Source organism: Anneissia japonica, unplaced genomic scaffold (genome assembly GCF_011630105.1).
Source record: "Anneissia japonica isolate Jap-2015-1 unplaced genomic scaffold, ASM1163010v1 scaffold315_len769609_cov171, whole genome shotgun sequence".
NCBI lineage: Eukaryota > Metazoa > Echinodermata > Crinoidea > Comatulida > Comatulidae > Anneissia > Anneissia japonica.
The window spans coordinates 213,671-241,018 of record NW_022758691.1 but is presented as its reverse complement, the minus strand read 5'-3'; the positions used below and the strand labels follow the sequence as shown (position 1 = coordinate 241,018).

Here is a 27,348-nt window from a genome sequence, read left to right as displayed (position 1 = left end):
TTCTCTCTCTCTCCCTCTCTCTCTCTCTCTCTCTCTCTCTCTGGTAGGGCCTACAGTACAATCAGTTTAAGGTGTAAGGTATAGGATAGTGTGGATTTAAACATTTTCCTAATGGTAATGATCAAAATAAGTGGCAAGGAAAGTAAGTATGATTGTTGGAAAAAATGGTCAACATTTTATTTTGAATTCTCACCCTGACCTTTGCCTGGGCGCAGTGGGCGAAGACCTGGATCCGCGTCTAGTTAGCATGAATTTTGTAAGCCAGGACCCATAGTATTGTTACGTTTCTTCACAGAGGGGGGTTCGTCCGAACCCCCTGAACCCCCCTTGATCCGCCACTGTAATGTGCTAATAGTTATAGCTTTTAAAGATGCGAAGCGAAGACGAAGTCCCCCAGTTTGGTAATTAAATCGGCAATGCCCTGAGAAAACTTTAAGCAACAAATTAATTGAAAAATGCTTAAAAAAGAAAGTGCATGTTTTACTAGAGTGCACGAGAAGCATACACACACAAGACGTAATGTAATTGTATTTGAAGATTTACGATTTAGGCCTATATTTGTAAATGGGAGCAACTTTAATTGTGTAATTGTTAATCACCATAGGAATTTAAATTATTTTACGTATGTAGGTGTGTCAGAAGGTGCACAAATGAATGGAGTAGTAGTGTGAGACAGGGGCGGTTTTGCCACTATTTTAAAAATGTCAATGCATATTAATGCTATGTGCTACTCATTTATCTATTCTTGAACTGTTTTGTGCCCCCTCCCCCTTTGAAAAATTATGAATCCGCCCCTGTGACAAGTATCAACAGTACAGTAATAATGACATCATACCAATTTTCTTCTAAAGTTCAAAACCCACTGTTTTTTTTAAACATGTGGAAAGGATAACATTGACTAAGTTAGTATAATTTAAGATATATCATTATTTTTATGAATGTGGGTATATTTGTTTGTTTATTTATTTATTTACTCTAAGATAGAGATGGCAGGTTATAAAGGAAATTCCTATTCCCAATAGGATTCACTTACCATATCCATTCAGAACAAATTGACTTTATATTTTGTTAACCTAAAAATCCATTAAATGCGACTTGCTATACATAAGGCTATTAGGCGTCTTCCCCAGAACCGATCTGCCTCCCAGGCAAAGCTTGAGCAAATTGTTAGCTCAAAAATAGAAATAATAGAAATTTTAAAGTAATTCGTTATAATTTGCACAGGTTGTTGTTCGCACAAGTGGATCTTCTTCCGCTCGAACTAGCATCCGCTCGAAAAAATCCACTCAAATTCGCTCGAAGTGGCATCCGCTCGAATTGACTGGTTCCGAAAAGGAACGGCACCAAAACAACAGGAACCATAGAGCTATTGTATTATTATATCTCTGAGTAAAACAAACACAACGTTGACGCACACCACCAACGCCGAAAACAAAAATTCTCTAGTCTCTTTTAACCAGACGTTAAAAATGTAAGACCAATGAACGCCTTCATATAATCCCTGGACGATCCTGTTTATGTCATGTGTAGGCCTATTAAAGAAAGGAAAACATTAGGAGTATTTTTTAAAACATCATTAAAATTAAATTAATGTTTCATTGCTTTGCTGTTTTTGTTCGCCTTCATAAAAATGTATCCTTGGCCCAGTGAAGAAAGTATTTTAATACCTCCTATGTCATTTGGAATATTCAGGAATAAAGAAATTAACTTTAAAAATAATTTTTATATAAAATAATTATTAAATGTCTATTACTATGTGGAATGTCATTTTGAACATTTAGGAATAAAGAAATCATGTTCGTCTTTTGTGCGGATCCATAAACACGCGGATTTACCACTGCAATGAAGCTACTAAAAAATAATATTAGTAAGCAAATACGGAAATAAGATTTGATGAACATTTAAAATCTCATAAAATTTGGAAGATTAGCCCCACATTTTTAGCCAGCTAGATGCAGTATCAAGACCATAAAGAGCAGCAAATTCATGCATTATGACGGTGAAATGGGCGGGGGAGGGGTGGCGGGGGTAGTCTTATACGCCAGACATACAAAAATCATCCAAAAAAAAAGTATATACGGTACTCCAATTCGATTCTGAAATTTGGGGTGGTCTCGGAGTTCAGCCTCAAATTCAGAACAAACATAGGCTATAAAACAATGTTATGCTGTTTTTGTTCGGCAATTAAAATAATGAAAATAAACAAATTACGTTTTTGCTTACATAAGCTACTAGTGTTTACTGTATCTGAATGTGCATCATTACTATACTGCACTTGACCTCAGAGTATTTAAAACGTACGGGCACTGATGTTAATCTGTCTCTTATACACATCTAGATGTGTATAAGAGACAGGGATAACATTGACTATTTTTGCATATCCAGGAAGCTTCAAAATGTTTGTCTGCCTTGGATTATTCAATTGAATTTGCTTGTTAATTAATTCCCCACTTTATTTAGAGGATCATCCTTTGCTCTTCTACCCTCCATTGTCCCCTTTTTCTTCTTGTCCCTTTGATGTACTGTCGTGTCATTGTAAAGCTCGTTCACGTTTCCTTTTTCCTTGTCTGTTTTCCCTCAAATTCGAATTTTTTTATTGTGTCCTTTTCATGTGATTCAATGGTGATGTTGATTTTCTTCCTTTATGTGTTAATGTGAGCAAAGTAAAAGCAAACAAACAAACTCGAGGGCTCACAGTGAAGCGAATTGTTAATAATGGCTTACGGTATAGGTAGGAGCTCAGAAATCGTATGAAATATGATTCAAATCAAGTTGCTGCTAGCACTGGGAACACAAATAGGCCTAATGAAATCAAATAGATAACAATCCGTAGCGCTAAAATATAGAAACATGATGTTATAAATCGCGAATCAAACGTAGTTCATCAATTAAATTTCCTTATACTATATACTTATATATATGTACTTATATACTTATGTTCTTTATATACTTATGTACGCCTACTTTTCCGTGTACATAGTCCGGATTCCATATCCGTGCAGTAAGCAGTCCGATTCTGATTTCATTACTCATAATATATATGTCATTAAATATATCACTTCTTATGTATATATCTTTTGCTGTCCTAAATTTTATTTTGATTTCCAATATGTACTGTTGCATTGCAAATTATTGTTCAAATGTTTTTTTTTATATTTATTATAGTAAATTAAATCAAAATGATAAAGACTCTGCTATAGGCCTACGCCGACTACGTGCCAAAACTATTTATAGTGCGGAGGTGTTCCCTTGATAACTACAAATTGAACTTGACTGGATTTTGGTTTGTAGAATGATGCCCTTGTTCGTTCAAAAACAGGTAAAAATTGTTTACACATTTGTTCTGCCCTCACCCACCCCCAACCCGTTTCAGCTCCAGTGAACACGCATTTACAAAAGTCGCGTGAAATATAACATATATAGGCCTATGACAATCAATCTTAATATAAGATTGTGCCAAAATTTAACAAGAGGACACCTGTCACACCAAAATTGGTCCGGGCTAGAAATTGGTCCGGACCGATTTTAGCCGCTAAAATTTGTCCTCCTTAGATAATATTGGTCCCGGCCTGGACAAATTTTGGCTTAGCCTAAATCGATCCACCTACACCTACCGTACTCGCGCATAAGCGCCCGGGCGCTTAAAATATTTTTAGCACTTTTTGAGGGGCGCTTATTCAAACGGGACGCTTATTCGAACGGGTGCTCATCAAAATAGAGTGGAAATTGAGGGGGCGCTTATGAAAATCGAGGGGTTATTATGACAACTTATTAAATTCAAGAGGCACATTTTGAATGAAAAATGATCATATAAGGACATCAGGAAACCGCAAATTACGAATGGTGGTGCGGCGGAAAAGATAATCGTCCAGAGAGCATGGCTTGTCATGACAAAAATGTTGTGAGTTGGACCTACATTATTACATAACAGCATAATAGAAATTAGTGGTGGTGGTTACTTGTTGGCCATGCCGATTGAGATTATCAGGATTGCATGATCATTGCAGGTTTTCTTGAAAACTCAGATGGGAAAATGTGTTGTTAGGTGCAAATTGTTTGGAAAAGCAGTAGGACTAGGCTATAGAAAAAAGTAAGAAGATGAAAGTTGGAAATATATCTGTTTGTCCAGAGAGTCTCATCTGTCCAAGATAAATATCCTCATTTTGATATTGACTAAAGGAGAATGTGATTCCACACCTCAAATCATGCCAACATCCACAGTCCAGAATTGATTGAATTATTGAGGGGGCATTTATTCAAATTAGAAGGGGCGCTTATTCAAACGGGGCGCTTAAGTAAATTTTCACGTTCGTGGTACACAGCCAATTACAGCACAGTGAGTGCTTACCTATCGGTCCGCATAGATTTTGAGGGAAAAATATTTTGGTGGGAAATTAGAAATTGAACGACCAATGAAAATAAAGGTGATGGGTGGAGTTCAATCTTAAGCCTATTTTGCATACATCGCCGCATATAAGGCTACAGCAGCTGTATCAACAAAAGCCAAATACTATACTGTACATCATGACCTTAAACTCTTATATAGGGTGATGCATGCAAATTCAGGCTTCAGCGATGGCCACCACTGCGATTGTGATTGGTGGTTTGAAATCAGTGATTGTGATTGGTGGTTTGAAATCAGCGTAGTGGAATCTACATGTTAAATTTCAAAAACACTTTAACCCACTTTCTCTTTCTACCAAATATATGAGCCGTGGATTTAGAAAGGGATATGGTAGTTGGTCCAAGTCACTGAAAAAACCCTCGAAGCCTCTGCTATCAACAAAAGCCAAATAAAATATTGTACTGTACATCATGATCTTAAACTCTTATATATGGTGATGTCTGTAAATTCAGGCTTCAGCGATGGACATCATTGTGATTGGTTTGAAACCACTGTGCTGACGTGGCTAGTGCCATAGGAATCTATGATACGTTAAATTTCAAAAACCATTTCACGACGTTTACCCACCCACTCTCTCTTTCTACCAAATATATGAGGCGTGGAGGCGGTATGAGTTATGAATATGAAATTAAATTAAATTTTCTCTCAATGGGGGGGGGGGGTGAGGTAATGTATAGTCCGTGTACATTGCTAGTCTTTCCTTACTGTTAATATTCCAATCAATGTTCACGACCGCGAAGGCTACTATCAAATCAACACAAGCCGATCTTAAGCTCTTATATAGGGTGCAAATTAAGGCTTAGCTAGGGACATAATTGTGATTGGCTAGATAAGCATATGTGCGTCTGTAAAAGCTTAGGAATTGTTCTTTCCGCCAAAACCTATTGCGGACGTATATTTCCAAGTCTGCTGTGCAGCAAAGTAAATTTCAGCGGACTGATTTTGGCTTATGTGGACTACATTTGGCGAGTAATTATGCATGAGGCCAAAATCAGTCCGCCGGACCGATTTTTGCCCCGGACCAAACTTTTCCTGACAGGCATAAACGGTATGACGCTTGTCGAGATAGCAAGAGATTTCGATATATATATATATATACTCTAGAAATAATGGTTCTTCGGTGGTTCTTGGCTGCCCTGTATATAAAACCCTCAGTGTGAAAAGGTTCTATAATACTTTTGAAGGGTTCTGTAGTTCTACAAACACTAACGAACTTAAAATGGTTCGAAGGTCCCTTCAGCGAACCTATTTTTCTTCTTTTTCGAACTATCTAAAGGTGCTACAGATTACAACTGAAAAACCCCTTAAATATTATAAATATATGGAAATTCCTAAATAAGAACAGTGCTCAAATAGGAACAAGTTTTAATTGTATCGAGCATAAACCCTTCAACGAAAAGTTACTAAATTTTTTAGTTGTATGAAAACATGGTGTCTCTGTTTTGCATGTAAAGATCAAATATAATATTTGCACAAGTTGTAATTTTGTGCAACTATATATGTACCTATCCGCTCGAATGGGATTCGCTCGAGCAGGCACCACGTCCGCTCTAGAATTCTCTAGATTCTCTCGACTCCATCAACTTAACCAACCGTGACCGACCTCTCTCCCAAAGTTTGCTTGTTTGGGTACTACTGTATGGTTTATTGTTACGACATCAGCTACACAACAACGTACGTAGGGCCTAGGTCTAGTACTACCGAAGCCTGGATGTAAACGTATAACTTGACCTATTATACATTCATAACACTAGGCCTAGGTTCACAAAAGCGCTAAATATTGAGCCATTTACTTTGTATTTTTATATTCAGACGGTAAGTTAAGACTAGGCTAGGCCTATGCCTAGAGGTTTTGTAGGCCTTGTATAAATAAGCCAGGGAGTTGGAGTTGTTAATTAACAACTCCCTGAATAAGCATAGGCCTACTACTACTACTACTAGGCCTAGGCCTATATCAAAGTCCCACACTATCATTCTTTCTCGCGAGGCTAGGCACACGGCACACATACAGGCTAGCCAGAGCCTAGGCCTAGCTTGGGGGTCCTACTAAATACCACACGCCACCACGCGTAACCACACGGATGCAAAAATGATAAAAATATTACCACACGAGAGTAGAAAACTAATTGCTGCGAAGCAGTCAATTCATATTCTTGACAGCAATTTGACCTCTGAAAGGTCATTGTTTGTCAAAAAACAAGGGCCTAAGACGACTGAAAAACGGAGTTTCCTTCTTTCGTTCTGCCGGGTAAAATCAATTACTTTAGGCGACGTTTGTAGACTACCTACACGTACCAACGTCCGCATGTCGCGCTAGCCTTCCTTATCCTACTCTAGGCCTAGACTAGCTAGGATGGTATAGGCCTAGCCTTGAAGGGACGAAGGTCCCAATGAAAAACAATGTCGCTCCTTGATAGCTAACATTGTCTATTTAACATCACAATAATTCATTATTAGACCTATGTTTTTTGAATTGTACTCCACAAATCTCAGCCAATACCTCGCACACATTGTCGTGACGTTATGGCTCGGTGACTAACACTTGTGATGTCGCACTTTTGATCAAATAACACACTGGCTCGCACTTTGGCAACACTCTTTGGCAGTCAACTCGCCCCTAGAAAACCCACCCTTGGAAACTTGCCCCATAAAAAATGTACACTTCCTAGAATATGCAGTCTTCAAAATAAAAATTGTAATCTTTGGTAATCAACTACATTTTCCACATACATAGAAATTTTTGAAACTTTATTAAAAAAAACCTAAACCATAATTCACCACTATAGACACTTTTTGACAAAAATGAAAAATTACGACTTTGTTACCCAATGAGAAGTGTTCTAATATAGAAAATGGGTCGTGTCTCATATTTTATTTGTTATATTTTTATTATTCATTATTTTCACTTGACTCGCATAAATAACATTTATATGCAGTTGTACTTCGCAGCACTTCACTTGCAATTTGCAATTTCTAGTTTATTTAAATAGGCCTAATACATTACAGTATAATAATTTTGTGATAACAATAATAAATAGGCCTAGTACAAGTTAAATAGGCCTACTTATAATAAAGTTAATAATTTTAACAACAAATACTATTTTTCCATTTTCTTATTTACAATTTTAAACTTTATTAGATTTTATGTAGTGTGCCTTGAATTTTTAAAATAATAGTCTCTCGATGAAGTGTTACGTGATTACGTGAGTGTAGTAAGCCTATTTAAAAGGTTATGGTTGAACACATTTCTGTAGACGTCAATGCGTTAGAGATACTCAATGACATTGCATTACCTTCTGAAGCACGGTGACAAAAACCTGTTGAAAAATAGTCAATTTTTATCATAATTCGGACAACTATCACTATAAAATTTGGTTTTTATTGATTATCAAGTCGTTTTCTACTCTCGTGTGGTAATATTTTAATCATGTTGCATTTGTGTGGTTCTGTGTGGTCCGTGTTTTATTTAGTAGGACCATTAGTTATGCCCTAGTGATGAATACAGTAGGACGTATCTATAGTTTTCGTTCTATCAATTCGACTCACTGAATTTTATTTATTTATTTGTTAACAATGTTTAAAGTAGGTAACCCTTTCCAGCATAGCTGATACGTAGGGGCCCACTTTGACAACTCAAAGACGATACAGAAAAAGAGAAAATAAATGGTAATTTCATAAAAATCAAGAATTAACAAATTTATAATATTTATACATACTTTAGTTTAAAAAGGTCAGTTATAAATACATCATTGAAGTAAAAATTCAAGTGTAAATATAATGACCCTAGAAAATACTGAGAATAGGACTATTCCTAGACCTAATATTAAATAGAAAATGAAAATGCTGTGTAGAATGAATCTGGATTTATTAATTTTATGATTATGAATAATGGTAATGATATGGATGGGCCTCAGCTCACAGTGGCTATGGCTTAGAGGCCTAGACCCAGCCTATTCAGATTTCACTTTTGATTCAAATCAGTGATGGCGCCAAGATCTGCCCAACGGAAGGGCTAAATGCCTAGACAGGGGCTCACATAGGACCCCAGTGGGGGGTCCAGGGGAAGAAATGGCCTGGAAGCCACGTTCATTTGACTAATTATGGCAAATTTTTAATACTTATTTGATAGGCATCGAGTTACTATGATATGACTTCATGTACACTGTAGGCCTATGTTTCTAAATGTCAAAATCGGCTTCCAAAACTAAAACATTTTGAATAAAACAAATAGTATGTAATGTAACCATTAGATGTATTTAAAAATCCTCATTCTTCAAAGTGAAATTCTACATTTTGGAAATTTTGCATGAAATTTGTAAAACCACGCTGTCATTATTATTATTGTGATGGAAGGTTAACACAAATAGTTCAATGAAAACAATATGGTGGCTAAACAAATATTACATGTAAATATATTTTTTTTAATTTGTTTATTCTGATTGGGAATATGCCTCCCGAAAGGGGGAGGCGCTATGCTTCCCCGATGGGGAGGAGGGAAGTAGCCAACCCAGGCCCCTCCCCTCTAGCGCCACCATTGAATCAAATTTAGCATTCAGCATGTTTACAAACACAAAAACAATTATCTACTTATACATAGTGCGTTGTAGAGACCTCCGTGCTTAGCATTATTACAGTACCTCTGGTCATTGGATCATGGCACAATATGCAAATCATGCTCAGGTCCCTTCGATAGAATTCCATAATTTTACAGCTGTAATCAGTGCATTTTTGTGTTTAAGGCTATGTTTACACACACGGCGTAAAGCTGGTGTAAGCCTGGCGTAGTGTATGCCTTTGTGTGTGAACTAGGCAGTGGCCACTCACAACGCCACCTCCTTGGCGTTATAAACGCCACCTGCAGACCCCAGATTAGCTAACGCCACTGAGCTAACGCCAGTGATGCTTGAATGATTTGACCTCATTTCCAGAGACTGACCAATCACGATTGCAATAGATTAGTTACTTTGACCTCTTTCCTGTGCTCTCTATAAATGAAATGGTAAAGGGTTTTTTTTTTTATTGCATTTTACTTAGTTATAATGTATGATTTGTTGATTGTGTTATTGTAAGATATTTTAACCTATTTAAACTGTCTAATAAAACCTGCAACACCAGCAACTGTTCCACAATACAATGCTAGCTGAAAACAGAAGTAAAATTGTTCATTTAAAATACAATAATCATATAAGTTCACTTTGAACAATTCACAGATTTAAGTTTTAATGATGCACTGTTAATTCTACTACAGTAAAGAACCCGTACATTATTTTAAACTGAAAACTATTCCCCCATAGGCCTATTATTACTACTAGTTTAACGCCAGCATTAATATAGCAAACGTTGTTTGTGTGAACACTTTGGAATTTTAATCCATGGATTAGCTTACGCCGGCGTAAGCTACGGCAGTCTTACACCGTGTGTGTGAACATACCAGGTGCCCACTTGTACTCCTTAAGGTTACAAGCGGGATACACAGCGACGGATTGAACCTCCAACCTCAAGGTTAAGAAGCAAAACCGCAACCGCTGTGCCAAACCGCCGCTCAATGAATATACTGTAGTATAAAACAATCACTTATTAAAATTACTACTTTTATTACATATAAAATTAAAAGTATGTTATTATTTTAAAAGTTGGTGGAACCAGCTCCATTCCTCTTTTCTGTAACCCTGTATCCATCCCTTACAATTAATAGAATTAAATGTACAATAGGTCAAGGTTAGATTTGTGGTAGGCCAGTACCAGTGAAACCATAATACTGTACATTACTGTACCCCCTTTTGTTATCCTAACATTATGATACCTGCTTATTACTTATGACCAATACGGCGCATTGTTCCAACATTTTTGCAAGCCTCTGAAAAGTCCAATTAAAGCAAACACTTCAAATTCAGACAGGATTTTATGTTAGGGCTACTGTCAGACAGAGAGTAGCCCTGAAAGGACAGTAAATAAAATAGTTATATATAAATAAGAATCATCATTTTAGATGAATAATCATTTAAATTACACATCTGAATACCTAAAGGTCCAGTTTCTCAGAACCTCGCATCTGGACTCAAATGGGGTCAACATGCATCCTCTAAACCTTGTAGTATGCTTTGGCGGGCAGGAAAAGAGGTAAAAAAGTTATAAATAGAATCGTAAATAGCTACCCTATCTTCATTAAAATTACTTCTAAAAAGTTGTAGTTTCTGGAATTTCTTTGCTGACCTGAACCTACAGTAACACTTGACCCTACTGGGATTCCTCTGCAGTTTCTGAGACCAGTCTGAGTCCCCATCTGCATAGGGCCTAGAAGACAGGCTAAGCTAAGCCAGGAGTTGATGATGATGTATTCGTAAACAAGCTTTATATACTGCAAATTCCTTAAAATAATTGAGAAATTACAATGATGATTGCTTCAGTATTCAGACTTATAATTTTATTGTCATTTGTAAATTTCATTTTACGTAGAAATGCAATTGCAAGGGTTCGCTAATAAATATAAATAAACAGAATAATAACTAGGTAACAATATAACAATATTAATAAACTATCCCCCACTGGACACCATCCTGCTATTTCTGAGTCAAGGTTTTCTGGGCTTGAAAATTGTCCTCTGTCAGACACCATACCAGTATTTCTGAGTTGTGTTTTTGGTGGTGGGGGGGAGGGGTGCTGCTTACATCATTAGCCCAACTATCTAACTTTCAAATTGGCATGTTGGTTGTGGCAGGTTTCATATTTCTTTTATAGATGCTACAGCCTATACTTGAAAGCTAATCTTGCAATTGCAATTTTTTTTAGACACATGAAGATGCCAGATTATTACGAAGTTCTTGGAGTGAGTAAAACAGCTACAGCAGAAGATATTAAGAAGGCGTAAGTCTTGAGAACAGTGCCAACTCTTTATAATAGCAAACTGTCGAAAGAGCCAGATAGTGCTGTATTTTTCTTATTATTATTATTATTTAAAAATCTTGTCAAACTAACAAATTTATTTAAAACAATGAATTGCTTATATGAAAGGATGATAAAGATCAAAATAAGTCTGTGTTTTCACTGATTGAGAGACTACTACAGATTGACCATAACTGAGTATTGACACTCTATGGTGCCCTGTTTGGCAGTAAGTTAAGTGTCATGCTCAGTACAGTTTACAGTGTTGCTCTCCCCCTGCACAACACAGTATGGCAGATCTCCAAGCTCCTCTGTTTTGAGCCAATTCCTGACTAAGACCTTTTGCCCTAAAGCACTGCCCTCTTTTACTTATCATCCTGTAAACCACAGGATTTTGAACCCAGAACGCTGGAATATAAAAAGAAAGCATTTAATCTTCAAACTACAAATTTACTACCTGCTTTGTTTTCATGATGAAATGATTAATGAGAATAAAATAAATATTCCTCAGGTATCGCAAGTTGGCTTTAAGATGGCATCCTGACAAGAACCCTTCAAATAAGGAAGAAGCTGCAAACAAATTCAAAGAAATATCAGCTGCATATGAAGTGCTATCTGATGGTAAACATTTTTTTTGGTTTATTTTGTACAGTTGAGATTAAGTGTTGAAGTGGCTCTTCCACTGGGTATGGAGGAGGGGTAAAACAAGAAGCTGAAGTCTAATCGAGAATATAAATTTGGTTAATCACATGATAGAAACTTTGGAATGGAGATACACCTCCACTGGTGAAAATTAAAGATGATGATAAATATTCAAAAAAAATGTATGTCCCCATCAGGATTTGAACCCAGGACCTTTCCAATTACTATTTGTATACTCTACCATCTGAGCTACCTGTATGAAGCCAAGTGGTATTATACACTCTTGAATTTTCCCATTATTTGTGGCACATTCTTTCTCAATTCCAAACTTGGTTATATACAATTCTAAGTGATTGGAGATCACATCAGTACTACATGTACATTTGTATACCTGCTACAGGTACATCATAGATTAGCATAGCAAGTCACAGGATGGCAAGCTCTGGATGTTTCATTTGACCAGAATTAAAAGGATGATGGTGCACCCACAATTTTTCTTAATCTTTCATTTGGCTGTGAAAGACCAGAGTGTTATACAGTAGTAACGGCGAAGAACTTAAATAGCAGAAGAATGAGCTGCTCCATGTATTTGCATTAAAATCGATGGAACATTCGCTCTCCTGCGGTTGCAGTAAAATTTGAACATTTTACTAAGTGGAGAAACTAATGGAAACAAGCGAACAAGAGCAGCGCCTTTATTATTTTTATATAGCGCCGCCGCGCGGTTGCAGTAAAATTGCTCTCCGTGTACCCACGATGCCTTCTCAACGGATGTTCCACTATATAGGGAAACTGCTCTACAGTATCTTCTGCTATTTATTATCTTTGGTAACGGTCATTATACTGTACTACCAAGCTGTAAACAACAGTCAGGATCACAAAATATGATCTTAGCATACAAAAACTGTGCCAAGTTTCTAACCTATATTTTTGTTCAATGCAATCTCAATACAAAATTTATCAGTTGCTGATTGAAATATGTAACTGATCACAAAAATATGTGACGTGTCACCACAAAAATGTCATCAAGCAAAAATTTCATTTATACGATTGTGATTATGGACGTTGCAAAGCTGTACTAATAGAATTAGTTATTTGAAACAATTGTTTCTATACTACTGCTCCGCAAATTAAGCCACAAACGTTAACCGAAAATATGTGATATTTGTTTTACTTAGCTTGGGAATTAAAAATTGAGTTTATAGTATCACATATATCACAGCATATGTGGCAAAGACAAGCCAAACCAGTCAATTGTCGCAATTCGTGTTTCAGAGCTAATGGCCAAAACATGCTGGAATGTCAACATTTTTGAAATCTATTTATATATCTAACTTTATATATCTATACTTTCAAGGCTGATTTTTCAAATATTGTTCTTAAAACAGCTGTATGTTTGAATACTTGTAACTTCATAAAGAAATGGCAGATTTAAATGATTCTTTTACCATTTGATAGCTCTCGTTTTACTGTTTAACCCTATAGTAATAACTAAAAATTAATTAAAAATTTAAAATTAAAAATTTTTGCGACCAGTGACTGGTTTGGCTTGTCTTTGCCACATATATGTTTATTGTACTGCACCACAAACTTAGCCACAAACGTTAACTGAAAATATTTTATATTTGTTTTACTTGGTTTGGGAATTGAGTTGGAATTTAGTCTAGCATAGTTGGTGCAGCAATGGCCATTTGAAGACTAAAAGGAAACCCAGTTTTGAGAAAATCTAGCCTTTAGAGTAAAACTAATAGTGTAAATAAATAGCCTAATAGAGAAATAGATAACCTCACAACTAATGTAGGACAAACTCTATTAACAAATCGAGTCCATACACAAGTTTATATTCTGTTGAGCTATGTTGGTGTTGTTCTAAAAAAACTCAATAATACGATTTTCATTTACAACACAATTCCATAAAAACTGACTTTGACCTAATTCAGCATGATGCACCTCTTTTTATGAGGAGACCTCACATACTGTATGCTACCCTGTGACAAGTACTGTGGGATTGTTGTGACAGGCAGGTGGGGTTAAGTGCATCTATGTTAAATAAAAGATCGTAATATATATTACCGTGGGACTGCATTGCATCAAGTTGACATGTATACTCTAGATAAAATTATGTATCTAAGTTTTTATGTAACTATTTCCAAGGAGTGGTTTTTCTTCACATTCTTTGTGAAATATTGTTCACTTGGATCTCATCTCTGGCATGGGGGGCCTCAGATTGCGTCCATACCCGTACCTTGTCCTTTCTGTTTTTCTGATATGAGATGGTGATAAAGAAATATCAACTACCTGCATTATTCTTAAATGGGGTCACCTACAATGTAGATATAAATAAGAGCATGGTTTTACGTTAAATTGAAATGCTTATTGGAATACTTGATTATTTTAAATGATATTTGAAGTGATGTAGAATATTTGATAACATTTTCATGGTGGAGATGTGTTGAATAAATTCAGAAAACAATTACGGTATGTATTACCATATTTATTTGATTAAACATCCCACTTTGAATAGCTCCCCCTCAAACAAATGCCAATCACGAATGTCGTTTAGAATAAAGGCCAACTTGAATATAAACAAAGTGACTGAACAGCAACACCAATTTCCTAACAATGGTCTAACATTAATATTTTAAGCCTGCCACTCATTTTGGCAGACGATCATAGGCCAATGTCATTTTATGAAGAACGTAATGTCGTGACGCGTGTGCAGTCGATCGTTTTAATGATCCATTCAGGCTGCCACCGACAATCAGCAGATTATCGCATTGTCTAGTGCTCACATGACCATCGGACAATGTAGTGAATGCATAGATTTACACTACAGAACTAAATTATTGCTAATCTACAGTATGATCTAAAAGCTACTGTATCATAATCATTAACAATATTTGTCAATAATTTTGTGTTGTGCTATACATTCCCAGTGAAATAAAGAGGCGTTCTTTTTATAACTCCATTTTACACCAAAAAATAAACCCCTCTGTCAAATAGAGGCTTCCAGCAAATACACCCAGCTCTCAAAATTCCCCTAATTTCCTGGGCGGGTCATTTTTAAACAGTACGTAACTGGCGGTCAGTGCCACTATCTTCCCATGCCCATGCGCATTTGAATGTATGGAAAAAATAGCACCCTCTTTAATGATAATGAGCTATGTCAAGCATAGAGTAACAAATACAGAGTGGTTGAAATCAAACTCTGAGGAATATTATCTTAATATTTAGTAGATTTTCTGTTGTGAGATTGGGTATAAGTGTAAGGCCTGTCAGTAGGTATATGGAATGCATTTAGGAACTACTTTTTTTTTTCATTTCAAATCATTTAATAATTTAAATGTTTATATATTTCAGCCAATAAAAAGAATATATATGATCGTGGTGGCTCAGGTACAGTATTAGTTCTTTTATCATGAATGTAATTAAATAATAAATAAAACCTTTTTATATCTAAACTTACAACATTCTAAATCTGTCAGTGTTCGAAATAAGGAAAAACTTAAAGTTGTCCGGCTTCAAACCCAGCCATTTCCTAAGATCGTTCGATATGACGTTTGATGAAAAGTTTGAACGCCTTCCCACCAGCGCCTCCATTCGCCCTGATACGTGAGTCAGTGCCTTGTTGTGCAGCCCGCCCATAGAGCTATTATATCTCTATGGGCCCGCCACAGTATAAGTAACACGCGAGAGGGCACCTCAGTTCAAGTCTCAGACCAAAACGCGAGAAAACATGTGATTCGGCGAATCCAAAATGGCCGCGCCCCTGACAACAACGCAGTAAAGTTCAGGAGGCAAAAAACGATTACTTGAGGTGAGGTTTGGTTCCAAAATTTTTTGGTTGTCCCACGGACAAGTTGCCCTATAGTTCTGGTTGTCCGAGGGACATTTTGGTTGGCTGGGACAAGCGGACAAGCCTTATTTCGAACACTGCACACTATATATTCACTTATATTCATGTTAATAATTTAATGCACAAAAGTGTCTGTTGTCATAGACCCAGTGCAAAAAAAAAAGTATTGCTTTGAGAGTTTTTAGTGAGGTGCCTTAGGGAGTGGGATGAATGGAAGCTGTGCCTTAAGGAGTGGGGTGTCTTTAAGATGGAGGTACAAATTTTACCTTGGGCATGCTCCCCCTCTGAGCACTCTTCATCATCATCAGTGCTATAGGTCAAACAATGGTACACCGTCGTTTGACTTTATAGCACTTTGTAACTATTTCGTGCCATGTGTTTCGTTTTGGGCAGGATGTATCTCAAGGAAAGAAGTTCTGTAATATATTTTCCAGTTCTGTTTTAATTATATTAAACCATGTATTTTTTGATCTTCCAATTTGTTTTTTTGTTTTGGGAGGGGGGGGGGAGGGGTGGGCGTTTACCACACAGTAAATAATGTAGATAAATCACATAATAAAGACTAGTGTGGTACTTAATTACTATTCTAAATTCAGTTAATAGCCACAACATCAGTGATAACATGATAATCAGGGGCGAATCCAGAAATTTTCAAAGGGGGCGGGGGCCGGCATAACATTTTCAGAATAAATAAGTGAGTAGGATTTATTTCAATAAATAACATTAATATGCAATGAAATTATAAAATTGGGGGGAGAGTGTGCCCGTTCCCTCCAATTGGAATTGTCTATTTTTCTTCTAGATTTTGATTTTGCCAATAACTTTGATGACTTTCCTGGACATCACCAAGGCTTTACCTTTCACTTCAGCCGTCCAGAAGATATTTTCAGAGACTTTTTTGGAACAGATGATCCTTTTTCAGTCTTTTTCGGTATGTATTAAAAAGTAAAATTTTCAATAATTTTTACAATTTATTTTTTAATCAGAGGCTGACCCTTCCAGCGATATTCAGTGCCTCTCTTAAATATATGAAATAACTTTTAATGCTGTTATCAGTGAAGTCTCTTTATGAGATGTAGGGGTTGTCACAGGAATTGAACCCAGAACCCTGGGATTAGAAGGCAAGCATCTTAACCACTCCCACATGTTAGCACTCATTAGCTTCCACATGGAGCATAGTGGATGGGTAGGGGGAGGTCTGTTACATTGTTCTCATTGTCATTGTTAGTGCATTTCTCAGTTGTAACATCTTGAAGTATTGGAGAAAGATGCACAGTTAGCTGGGCAGGCCATTGGTTGCCTTCAAATTGGATGTACTTAAGACATACTGTATACCCCTTTTACACTGCCAAGGTCAGAATAAAGCTAGGTAGGTGCTAGGTAAGGCTTATAATCCAGAATCAAATTCGTTGTTGTTTACACTGGCAACTCCGGTGTGCACCTGGGTTTTCCAACGCTGAATGCGTCCCGCACATCGATCCCAGAATGTTTGGCAACCCAACTCGCACTTTTTGACGCTTACACCAACTACAACTTAGGAATTTCTAGCCCGGGTATTGTAAAATCCTGGAATACGTTTGGATTTTTGCTTGCAGTGTTAAAGGGGTAACAGAAAAATAGGATAAAGTTGTATGTCACATGATTTTTAAAAAATTACTCATATATTTCAGAATCAAACTCATCAAGGAATGTGGGGCATGGAAGCTTATTTCAGGATGGCTTTGCGACTGCTGGGTTTGGCTCATTTGGGGGGTTTGGTGGGTAAGTAAATTTACATGCAGTTTTTAAATCCTATATCAGAGTATAATCGTATAAATCTCAGTAGGCATGTGCCATTTGTGGTTCTGTAGTACAAACTACTTGCTGACTGGGTGACACAAATAAAGCATGCAAAATAATTTTGACTGGTGAAAGAGACGTAGCAAAGACTATAGAACTACAAGAGGTTCGAATCTTTGTGTTTTGTTAAAATGCAGTCCTATCCGGAAAAGTACTACCATGTCTTGGAGGATATTTTTTTTTAAAGAATGTAAAAATCCTTCATATCAAATGTGTTCTGCTTGTAAAGAATGCCTGTTTGAAAATCAAACACTATTTGAGTCTGTTTCAAATTACAATAGGTCCTTGTTGCTCAGAAGATTAATTACTTATTCATTTAATTTTCATGTTTTTTCAGCTTTGCTCACTCAAATTCAGCCTGCTATATAGATCTTGAAAAACATTTTTCAGTACAGTATAATATAGTACAGGCATTCAAAATTATTATTCTCATTGACATTGTTTATGCATTTCTCTGTTATAAAACACTTGACAAAGATAATGGGGATAACATGCTGTTTGCCCAAAAAAATTTTGTCTGGAGATTGTGCCACAGATATTTTTCAGAAGTCATCTTTCACAACAACTGTACATGAATCCTTTTGCATTTTCATCCTCTAAGGTCATAGATTTGCAAAAAATCTTTGCAGTTGTTGGCAGTCTTATTTTATTTGTGTGCAATTAACATTTGGCAGCTAGATCATGAAAACCCAATCCACTACTTCATAACATTTTGGCCAGTATTTTGTGGAAATTTGGCAGTTGGATCTTTTAATTTGCCAGTCAGTATAAACTAAGTGCATTAATTGGGGAAATTTGACTGGTAGGTACACATGTAGCGAGGAGAATAATTATTAATGACACATAAATACAAGTATGTATACTTTATGTCAGAACGAAAATAGATTCCTACAACAGAGAGAATAAATGTAAACATAAGGTTAATTAATTCTTCCTGGTATAACATGCGATGTTTTGATCATGTTTTCGTCAGGAGATTTGATAGTATTAGTGATGATGTAGTGCCCTACCTGACGTGTTATCGTATCAAATGCTCCGTACGTTCCAAACTACTTGCAGAAATATCTTGCAAGTGATTCCGGTGGGAATCAAACCAACGATCTCTAGATAACTAGTCAAGTAGTTCAAAACATCATTGCTACAACATGTGATGTGTTGTAATTTCCTTGGCTGGCTTTAAAGAATATTGTAATTCTGAAAAAAAAAACTTGTTTTTTTATGATATATATAAAAAATATTATTTACAAAAATCAACACCAACAGTGTCGGCCACTAGTGTACAGAATAATACGAACATACATTCAGACAAGGCAGACAATAAATGTCTGTACGTACAAAAACTTATGTCTATGATTTTCTTTCCAGTGGCCCATTCTTACCACCGTATATGGGGTTGAAAAGCATTCCTCAAAATGGGTATGTGGTAGTGAGTGCATGGGTGCAACCACCAAATTATACATTTGTAAATTTTTTTTTTTTTTTGTGTAAGAACTACACATACTAAAATTATTTTTTTTTAGGAATGCTGTGTACTAATTTATTGATCAAAACTAGTATTATTTGATTTTCACTTTACACCATATTAGGTAAATGTCATGATAAACTATAATGTAGATTACAATATAATCAATGACTGTGCATGTGTAGTAAGTAACTATAATAGAAGAACATTTTTATATAAGAACATTTTAATATCTTACATTTTTAAAACATCTGCAGTGATCTAAAAATAATTTTTAAAATAAAATTAAGTATTTGGATATTCTATAATTTGAAATTAATTATTAGTATTCAATTAAATACTAGAATAAATTTTAAAAAATTCCCTACTCAGGGGCGGATCCAGAAATGTCCAAAAGGAGGGGCCGGAAGCGGGGCCGAAAGTTGGGCCGATTGAGACAACACTGTCGTAGGGGGTCTGGGGGCATGCCCCCGCGAAATGTTTGTGTTCTAGACGCCCGAACATAACATTTTAGGCATTCTTGGCCATCATTTTTTTCTTTTTCTCTTTTTTTCCCCTTTTTTTTCTTTTTTTACCTCCCAAAAGGGGGGGCCGGGGCCGGGCCGGGGCCGGGCCGGCCCCCCCCTAAATCCGCCCCTGCTACTATCAGCTATACCGTTTTACATAGATCCCTTGCATAGACCTGTTAAATTGGCTGGTAAATTAGTTTAAGGATTGTTTTATTAAATCGTGTCAATTCAATTTTTTAAATTAATTTGTTGGTGTTTTTTTTTTCATATTTATTCTAGTTAATCAGCTGTAATGTCACTGACAACTTATAGACTATTGATATATCAAGGCTAGTGTGTAGATTTCAACACACAGTTCAATTTTTTAAAATTAATTTCTTGGTATTTTTTCTACATTTAACCACAGATGGTATCTTTAATCAGGTTGCACTAACCATGATGTAGTCAGTGGTGGCTTCTGCAATTTTTCCCGACGGGGTCTGACATGTCCGACGGGGAGGTCTGAACCAAGGGGCAGACTATAGTGCTTCTATCATGGCCCAGAAAAATAATCCCTGGTACCAGTCACTGGGAGAGTTTCTGTGGCTTAGTATGGCCTTAATTCTGCTTTTTGGACCACAATATTAGGGATTAGTAATCAAAATAATGTTAAGGGTGTGTGGGGGGGGGGGGGTTTGCTTTCCCTGCTGATACCACCACTAGTTACATTACAACTAGAATAATTCATAAGTTATACAAGGTTTATGTCAAGATCCTCCATGACCAGTCAAACCCATGGAGATTACTTCTTTAAACCAACAGATGCAATGATTATGTTTAAATAACATAAAATAAATGTAAATCCATTGCCATGATATTTAACATCTTGACCTTTATTATTGGGTCATCATCAGGAAGAAGGAAAACATGGAACGGTAAATTTACCAAAATTAACTAAATATGCAAATGAGTTCTCAAATATTGCTTTATGTTTAAATGCTTGTAACTTCATAAGGAAATGTCAGATTTAAATGATTCTTTTACCATTTTAAAGCTCTCATTTTACTGTTTAACCCTGTAGCTAGTAATAACTAAAAAAATTTTGCAACCAGTGACTGGTTTAGCTTGTCTTGCCACATTTATGTTACAGTATGTCTTCTATAAATATCTCTCACTTGATGTGTAATTTTATTTTATGTTCTTATACCCTAATGTTGTAACTAATTTCATGGTTTATTTCTCTTTATGATTCTCATTTGTTGCATACAATAATCATCCAACAAAAGAAGTAACAGATTTTATGGGTCTGCAGAATATAAAGGAAGGTTTAATTTCAGTGGCATGGATCTAAGTCTAAACAAGGAAAGGGAAAAAAATTGTTAAGCTTTGCTTCGATTTAGACTTTACATTTTGGACTATTATCAAAGTAACAATAGCATTTTCAGATAATCTTTAGTCTGTTGGATTCATTCACCCATTCTCGACATTATAGTATCAGGTTTAATAATTATGGGTTTTTGTTTATCACTTGCTTAACAGATAAATTCAATGCAGCAGGAACACGGCCAAAGTTCTGTAATTCTTTTTATGCTTGTAGTGAGTCATCTGTAATGTCACTGACAACTTATAGACTATTGATATATCAAAGCTGGTGTGTTGTTTGTTTTGTTGAAAAAGTGTATGATTTATGTAATTTTAATCTAAAGCACTTAAAAGTACCACATGTCCAATATTCCTGATTAGTTTGGGGTATTTATTTATATATTAAAGTATATGGGCATACTTGTTATATAGTGGGGATGCTATGCTTTTAGTGTGAAACATAAAACGAGTAAATGCTATTTAATTATTGAACATAATAAAACACTATTGAATTTTAGCGGTGGTGCCAGAAGGGGTCTGGAGGCCACAGGAACACTGTCGGATAACCATGGCCCCCTGCCAGAGAAGATAAAAGCAATCAAAAATTTCTACAGCCCAACTGCTATTTTTAGGCATCAGGGAGTGTTTATTTTAAAAATTTGCTCAACTCAGTCCTATCTATGGTGGGCATCCCCCCCACCTCCATCCTCTCAGGGATGTTTGGTCGCCAGTTGATAATATTTAGCACCGCCACTGACTTATTTACCACTTGCTTGCATAGATTTTGATGATGTGTATAGCATATAGTATTTCTTAAAACTTGCATAAACCACATTTCTTTTGCATGCTTCTTTAGCTTCAGCAGTTTTGGAAATGACGGAATGGAAAGCAGGTAGGTTCGTATGATTAAAGAAAATATATTGTCCCCATAAATACAAAGAAATTAGAAATTCATGACTATAATTGAAGATATAAACTGGAAATAATGATTATTCACTATTCAACTAAATACAAATCAATACAACATACTTATATTCAACCTGACAAAATACTGATTTTTCCAAGACACAAAAATGCTTTTTGAGTATAAAACTCAGGAACGGTTAATGAAATACAGATTTTTTTAATATTTAAAAACTGGGGGAAATGGTAGGAAAAGGGGTGGTTATGCCTCTTTTACCCCATTTTGAAATATTTAAACACCCTTTTTGTGTCTTAGAAAAATAAGTTGTATAATATATCAACATTGTTTTTTTGCTCTGGAACCTGGCTTTAAAATTATAGTGTATAGAGCGGGTGAGGGCAGTGTTAGTTATGTATTTGTGGCAAAATACACAAAATTTTCAAATTGATTTTCCACAAAATAGTGGATAGTAAACAATAATAATTGATTTAATGCTAATTAACATTAAATGGGTAGAGAAAAAAAAATGTAAGCGACAGGCTTCATCGTATGTCAGCAGATGATAATAATAATAATAATTTGGATTTGTAAAGATTTGTTTTTTGATGTTAGAGATGGTGGAATTAGCTCCAAGTGTGTTCACTGTCATCCACCACACCTTACCTGTCATTTTCTAGATTGTCTTTAGCAAAGGCCAAATAAAAAAAAACCAAATTTTTGTAAAAAAAAAAACAAAGAGGAAAAGGAGATTGAGTTACAGGCCAAAGTAAAGGAATAAATCGAGTACAGCTGGTCTGAAATGAAAGTATTAAAATGTACACCATCTTCCAAAAGACACATTTACGTCATTGGTCCTGTGTGCAATGGCTCATGTTCATGTTAAAGACCACAGTACACTCTTCGGAAACGAGCAGGTAATTGTCACCGAAAATACGGGAAATAAGTCATCAAACTTTCATTGGTTGTCCTTGATTTTCACACCGAATTAGGACTATGTTATCCGAGTGACTAAAAAAAATAAATTTTAAAAAGAGGGGCCAGCAAAAAGGGGAGGCAAGGAGATTCAAGAAAGTAACTGATTTTTTTTTTTACTTGGCTTAATGTGTATGATTAATCGTCTACAAGAATATAGTTCTTAAGCTGTTTTATGTTAAACACCTGTGGTCTAATACACACTGTACATGTTATGTGCATTGTTTCTCGTCCTAGCCAAGCAATATATGAGTGTTTATGTATTATTATTTGAAAACACCTTGAGGTCACTTTTGCGGGTTCATGAGGGTTGACTAAAACTAAATACTCACTGACAAGGTTACATTTTTGTTTATTATATATACTGAGCCAGCTTGTTATTTTCTCTTATCGATAGCTTTTCATCATTCTCAAGTTCATCATCATTCGGCAGTGGGAGTGGTGGAGTTCGGAGGTCATCTACAACATCAATCAAAACAGTTAATGGCAAAAGAATTAAAACTACAAAGTAAGTGGATTTGGTATTATTGTGGGGAAGAGTAGGATATTTTGTTGGAGAGGAGGGTGGTATTGAAATGGGAGAAGTGTGTGGCATTTTGCTTGGCAGCTTACATGTGGTTTGAGGCTTGCCATTCCAAAACCAGATTCAGTGACCAAAAAATGTAAATTTACTTTTTAATATCCACATTATAAGCTTTAAAGATGATGTGTCATTAATACCGGAATAGACTTACTATTGCCTAAGTCATGAGTAAAAGTATTATGGCAATACTGCCATATTCTTAAACTAATTACTCAGTTTAATGATGAGCGACAGTAGGCTGGTTTTGGTGTCAAGCCTCATATTTATTTTAAATTAAATTTCTATTTGATTCACACCAAATGGAAATTTGCTATGGCAGTACAGTGTTGGAACACTGGTTGTTGTCAGATCACCCAAGATAAGCAACGTCAAAGCCAGTGAACAGGTGCGGCGCTAATTTTTCCCCTGACCTGGGGGTGGGGTGGACACTAGGTGTGGACCACTTGTCAGGGAGCCTGGACCCCTCGTCAGGGATCCTGGACCCCTCGTTGGGGAATTCCTTGCACGCCCCTGCCAGTGAACACACTATAAAAATCCCAATACATCCTTCAAGAAAAGTAGGTGGTTTCTCCAGTCTACTGGTCCATCCAGCCCCTGTAGGTTGCAGTAGTTTTCTACACCTGCGAGCAATTGAGACCAGTAGTTATGTTTGAGAAAGGTATTTGAGAGAGGCGTATATTCAAGAAAGGTGTTTATTTATTTATGCAAAATGGATATGTATGAATCTAGATGTGTATAAGAGACAGCATGTACATACATGTAATTTTTTTTTTTTTACAGAGTTGTGCAAGACGGAAATGAAATTGTCACAGTAGAAGAGAATGGGGTTTTACAGTCTAAAATGATTAATGGAGAGTTGCAAGCTTTGCAATACTAGTCAAATTTCTTCAGCATTATTTACATATTGACACCTATCATCAGTCAGTATCAATGAGCATCCTTCAGCATTAATCATTTGCGTATTGAAAACTCAATAATGTAAGATGTATAGTAGGATTTAATGTTTAAGATATTAAACATTTACGATCCTCTAGACAGCAGCTAAAGCCTGATATTGTTTGGATTACAGTATAAGTTACTAGAGTGCACTCGTTTTAGTTAATCTCTGCCACACCACTTTATTAATGTGATTTTTTACAACATTTTGTGACCATGACAGTTCACCCTAAAATTGAATGGCTAATTTGTAATGTTGTACTAAATTTTATGATCTATTCATTACTTTTTGCTATTCCTTTTATAAATGTGAGATTTCAAATTTCCGTGACCTTGACAATTACCCTTTTCACCCCAAAATTTAATCACCTCTTCCCTAGATAAACATTATTTATCACTCAACTGAATTTTTTGATGATGATCACTCATTAGTTTTGCATTTAAGTAGGCATACAAACATCAGTGACAGGGATGGCGCTGTTCCGATGTCCCTGACGGGGGGGGGGGGTGTGACACCCCAATGAGAGTGTAAGTGGCCAAGGTCGGTTGTTGCTCAAAATCTCTCTGAAACTATGACAATTTAGAAGTTTATAGCTTTGTAAAGAATTTTAGAGTCTTATAATATGTGAAGAAAAAACACATAATTTTTTTTTTCTCTCCTCGTCCCCCCCGGAGGGCTCACTCTTAAATATTTCTGTACAGGGAGGTGCCGCATTTACGGGGTATATTTTCAAGGACTTGGTAGCACAAGTGTGGGAAATATGGGTGGAGTTGCAGCATTTATGAAGTATACTTGTGAGGACTTGGTAGCACATTTGTGGGAAATATCCAGGGTGAAATTGGTAGTAAAAGTTCCTGGCCTATACTGTGTTAAAGTGCATGATTTTCCGCACGATGTTAGCTGGAATCTTAAGTTATACTTCGTGCTAAGCTGGTAAAGCCTCTTGCTATCCCTACAGTACCTTTGGTACAGCCACAAAATCACGACCAGACGGAACACTTTATGCCATCAGGAACCAGTCAATATTGTGCCCTCTCTGGCACTATTGAATGGCCTTTTTCATGTCATCTTTTAGAGCACAGTGCGATTTTGGTAACAAGTCCCTACTAATTTTCAGTAAAATAGGTAGCACAAGTGTCTCATATCTTGAAGTGGCTGCGGCACCTCCATGTTTGGTTGGTATGCAAGTGCTCCCCGGGCCCGTCCCCCAACGAGTTGTGTTGTTCTGTACAACAGGTTGGGCTAGCTCTCCCCAATGGGGGAGGGGCCCTTGTCACCACTTCCCATCCCTGATCAATGACTACATGACTTCTGTGGTGGAGGTAACCAATCAAAGAATAACCAATAAAAGTAAAACCACTTCTGTATTGATAATGAGACTTGTGTAAAATGTACGGATTGACAAATCGGGGAAATTCATTGGGCTATAAAGGCGATAAAGATTAGTGCTAATCCAATTAATTAATAATATGTGCCCCGAATCAGGATTTGTTGAAATGACCTCCAAAAATCCAACACGCCAAACTTACCAGTAAAACAGCGCCTGTAGGCATCCATCCTCCAATAAATGTTCTTCAGCGTGTCAAATGTGTGACCTTTCAAAACAGAACAGCCTCTGACCGTGCTGTCGGGGTAACCCAAATTATCATTATTATCATTTTTTTCTATGGAGGCATGCTATCAAAAGGGAAAAAAAAGATAATCAATTGCTGGAAGTGCAATGGCCAGGCTGCCTTCCATTACACCGATGCTGTAGACGTTAGAGCCACATTAATATTTTGCTGGGATTGCAATCCCAAAATCTCTGGGTAGCACAAGTATTAATATTGTTACACCGGTGGCTGATTCAAGGTGGGTGGGGGCCAGCCGGACTGGGCCACCCCTAAATTAAAAAAAAAATTTTAATAAAATTATTTAAGAATTGAAGTAAAAAGGAAAATAATACAAATTTAGGTTTGAGAGTGCCATTTCTGGCCATCTAGAGGTGCCATAGTCATAAATTTACTTATCTCAGCCCCAAGCATGGTGGGGCTGAGGTGGTCTAAACTTTCCATCTGTGAAAGTCCCTCACTGGGCCTCCTCTATTTCAAAAAGCTGGATCTGCCACTGTACTCAATGAATGTAGTCCTATAAATAAATGAATAAAGAAATTGTGTAATAAAATGCCTCTGACTGGACTCTAACCTGCGACCTGCAACCTCTCGCTGTCAAGGTGAGCATCATAACCATTAGACCACTGAGGCTTAATGGTTGAACAGATCCAAATGAATAAAGACATTGTGTAATCAAATGCCCTGGGGTTTCACCCCCCTGAGAACTCCTGCTAAAGGAGTCTCTCAGAGGGTACATAGGCCTACTTCTGACACAGGTGGGTGTTTCATGAGTAATAGGTCTAGATAGAATCTTTGTTTTGTTTTTAAAAAGCCAGGGAGAATATGGCTAGGTGCTATAACTTTAACCATTTGACTAGAGAATATTGTTTTCTTTCAACATAAAAATTGACCAAAATTTGTGTTGTTGAATTCAGTGGAAACCATCCCTTTTATCTAAAAGCTCTTGCATCTATATGTAAATACATTAAATTCTAAAAGCTTGTGTTTAGTGAAGAAAATAGTTATTAGCTGTAGTGATACATTCTGTATGATGAAAATTGTTCACAAGTATTTAATTTCTTTTTTTTTAATTGTTAATGTACAATATACCTATCTACTAAACTAACTGATTGAAAACAATTTTCTTGTATAAAACCCAGCTTCATAGATTTCATTTCAGTGTGTACTGTAGGAAAAGAAAAACATTTATTTAATTATTTATTCTGAAGTTGTATGCTGTTAATTATATGTTAGTTTTGTTTTCTGGAATGAAATTTTTATGCAAAGATCGATATCTAGCTAATATTTAAGATACTGTAAATATGTAAATTACCTCATTTAATTAATTAATTATTTTTCTTGTTTTGGTATTTTGCTTGAGCTAGTAATTTTTTTTGAAATAAATATATAGGTACAAGAAATGA

General features: G+C 36.2%; 1 protein-coding gene across 3 annotated transcripts; it reads left to right on the top strand.

Moving 5' to 3' along the window:
• Nucleotides 1-5,990: 5,990 nt before the first annotated feature.
• On the top strand, nucleotides 5,991-27,348 carry LOC117125325 (dnaJ homolog subfamily B member 6-like). 3 transcript variants are annotated; one of them, XM_033271790.1, is made up of 9 exons: nucleotides 5,991-6,220; nucleotides 11,195-11,269; nucleotides 11,799-11,908; nucleotides 15,290-15,325; nucleotides 16,588-16,716; nucleotides 17,456-17,546; nucleotides 18,990-19,040; nucleotides 23,210-23,320; nucleotides 24,176-27,348. In XM_033271790.1, exons 2-9 carry the CDS (start codon nucleotides 11,199-11,201, stop codon nucleotides 24,270-24,272), a joined length of 696 nt encoding a protein of 231 aa, XP_033127681.1. In that variant the 5' UTR covers nucleotides 5,991-6,220; nucleotides 11,195-11,198; the 3' UTR covers nucleotides 24,273-27,348. The 3 variants fall into 3 exon arrangements, with proteins under 3 accessions (XP_033127681.1, XP_033127682.1, XP_033127683.1); XM_033271791.1 differs by lacking the exon at nucleotides 18,990-19,040 and adding an exon at nucleotides 21,793-21,828 and having other exon boundaries at nucleotides 5,994-6,220; XM_033271792.1 differs by lacking the exon at nucleotides 18,990-19,040 and having other exon boundaries at nucleotides 5,994-6,220.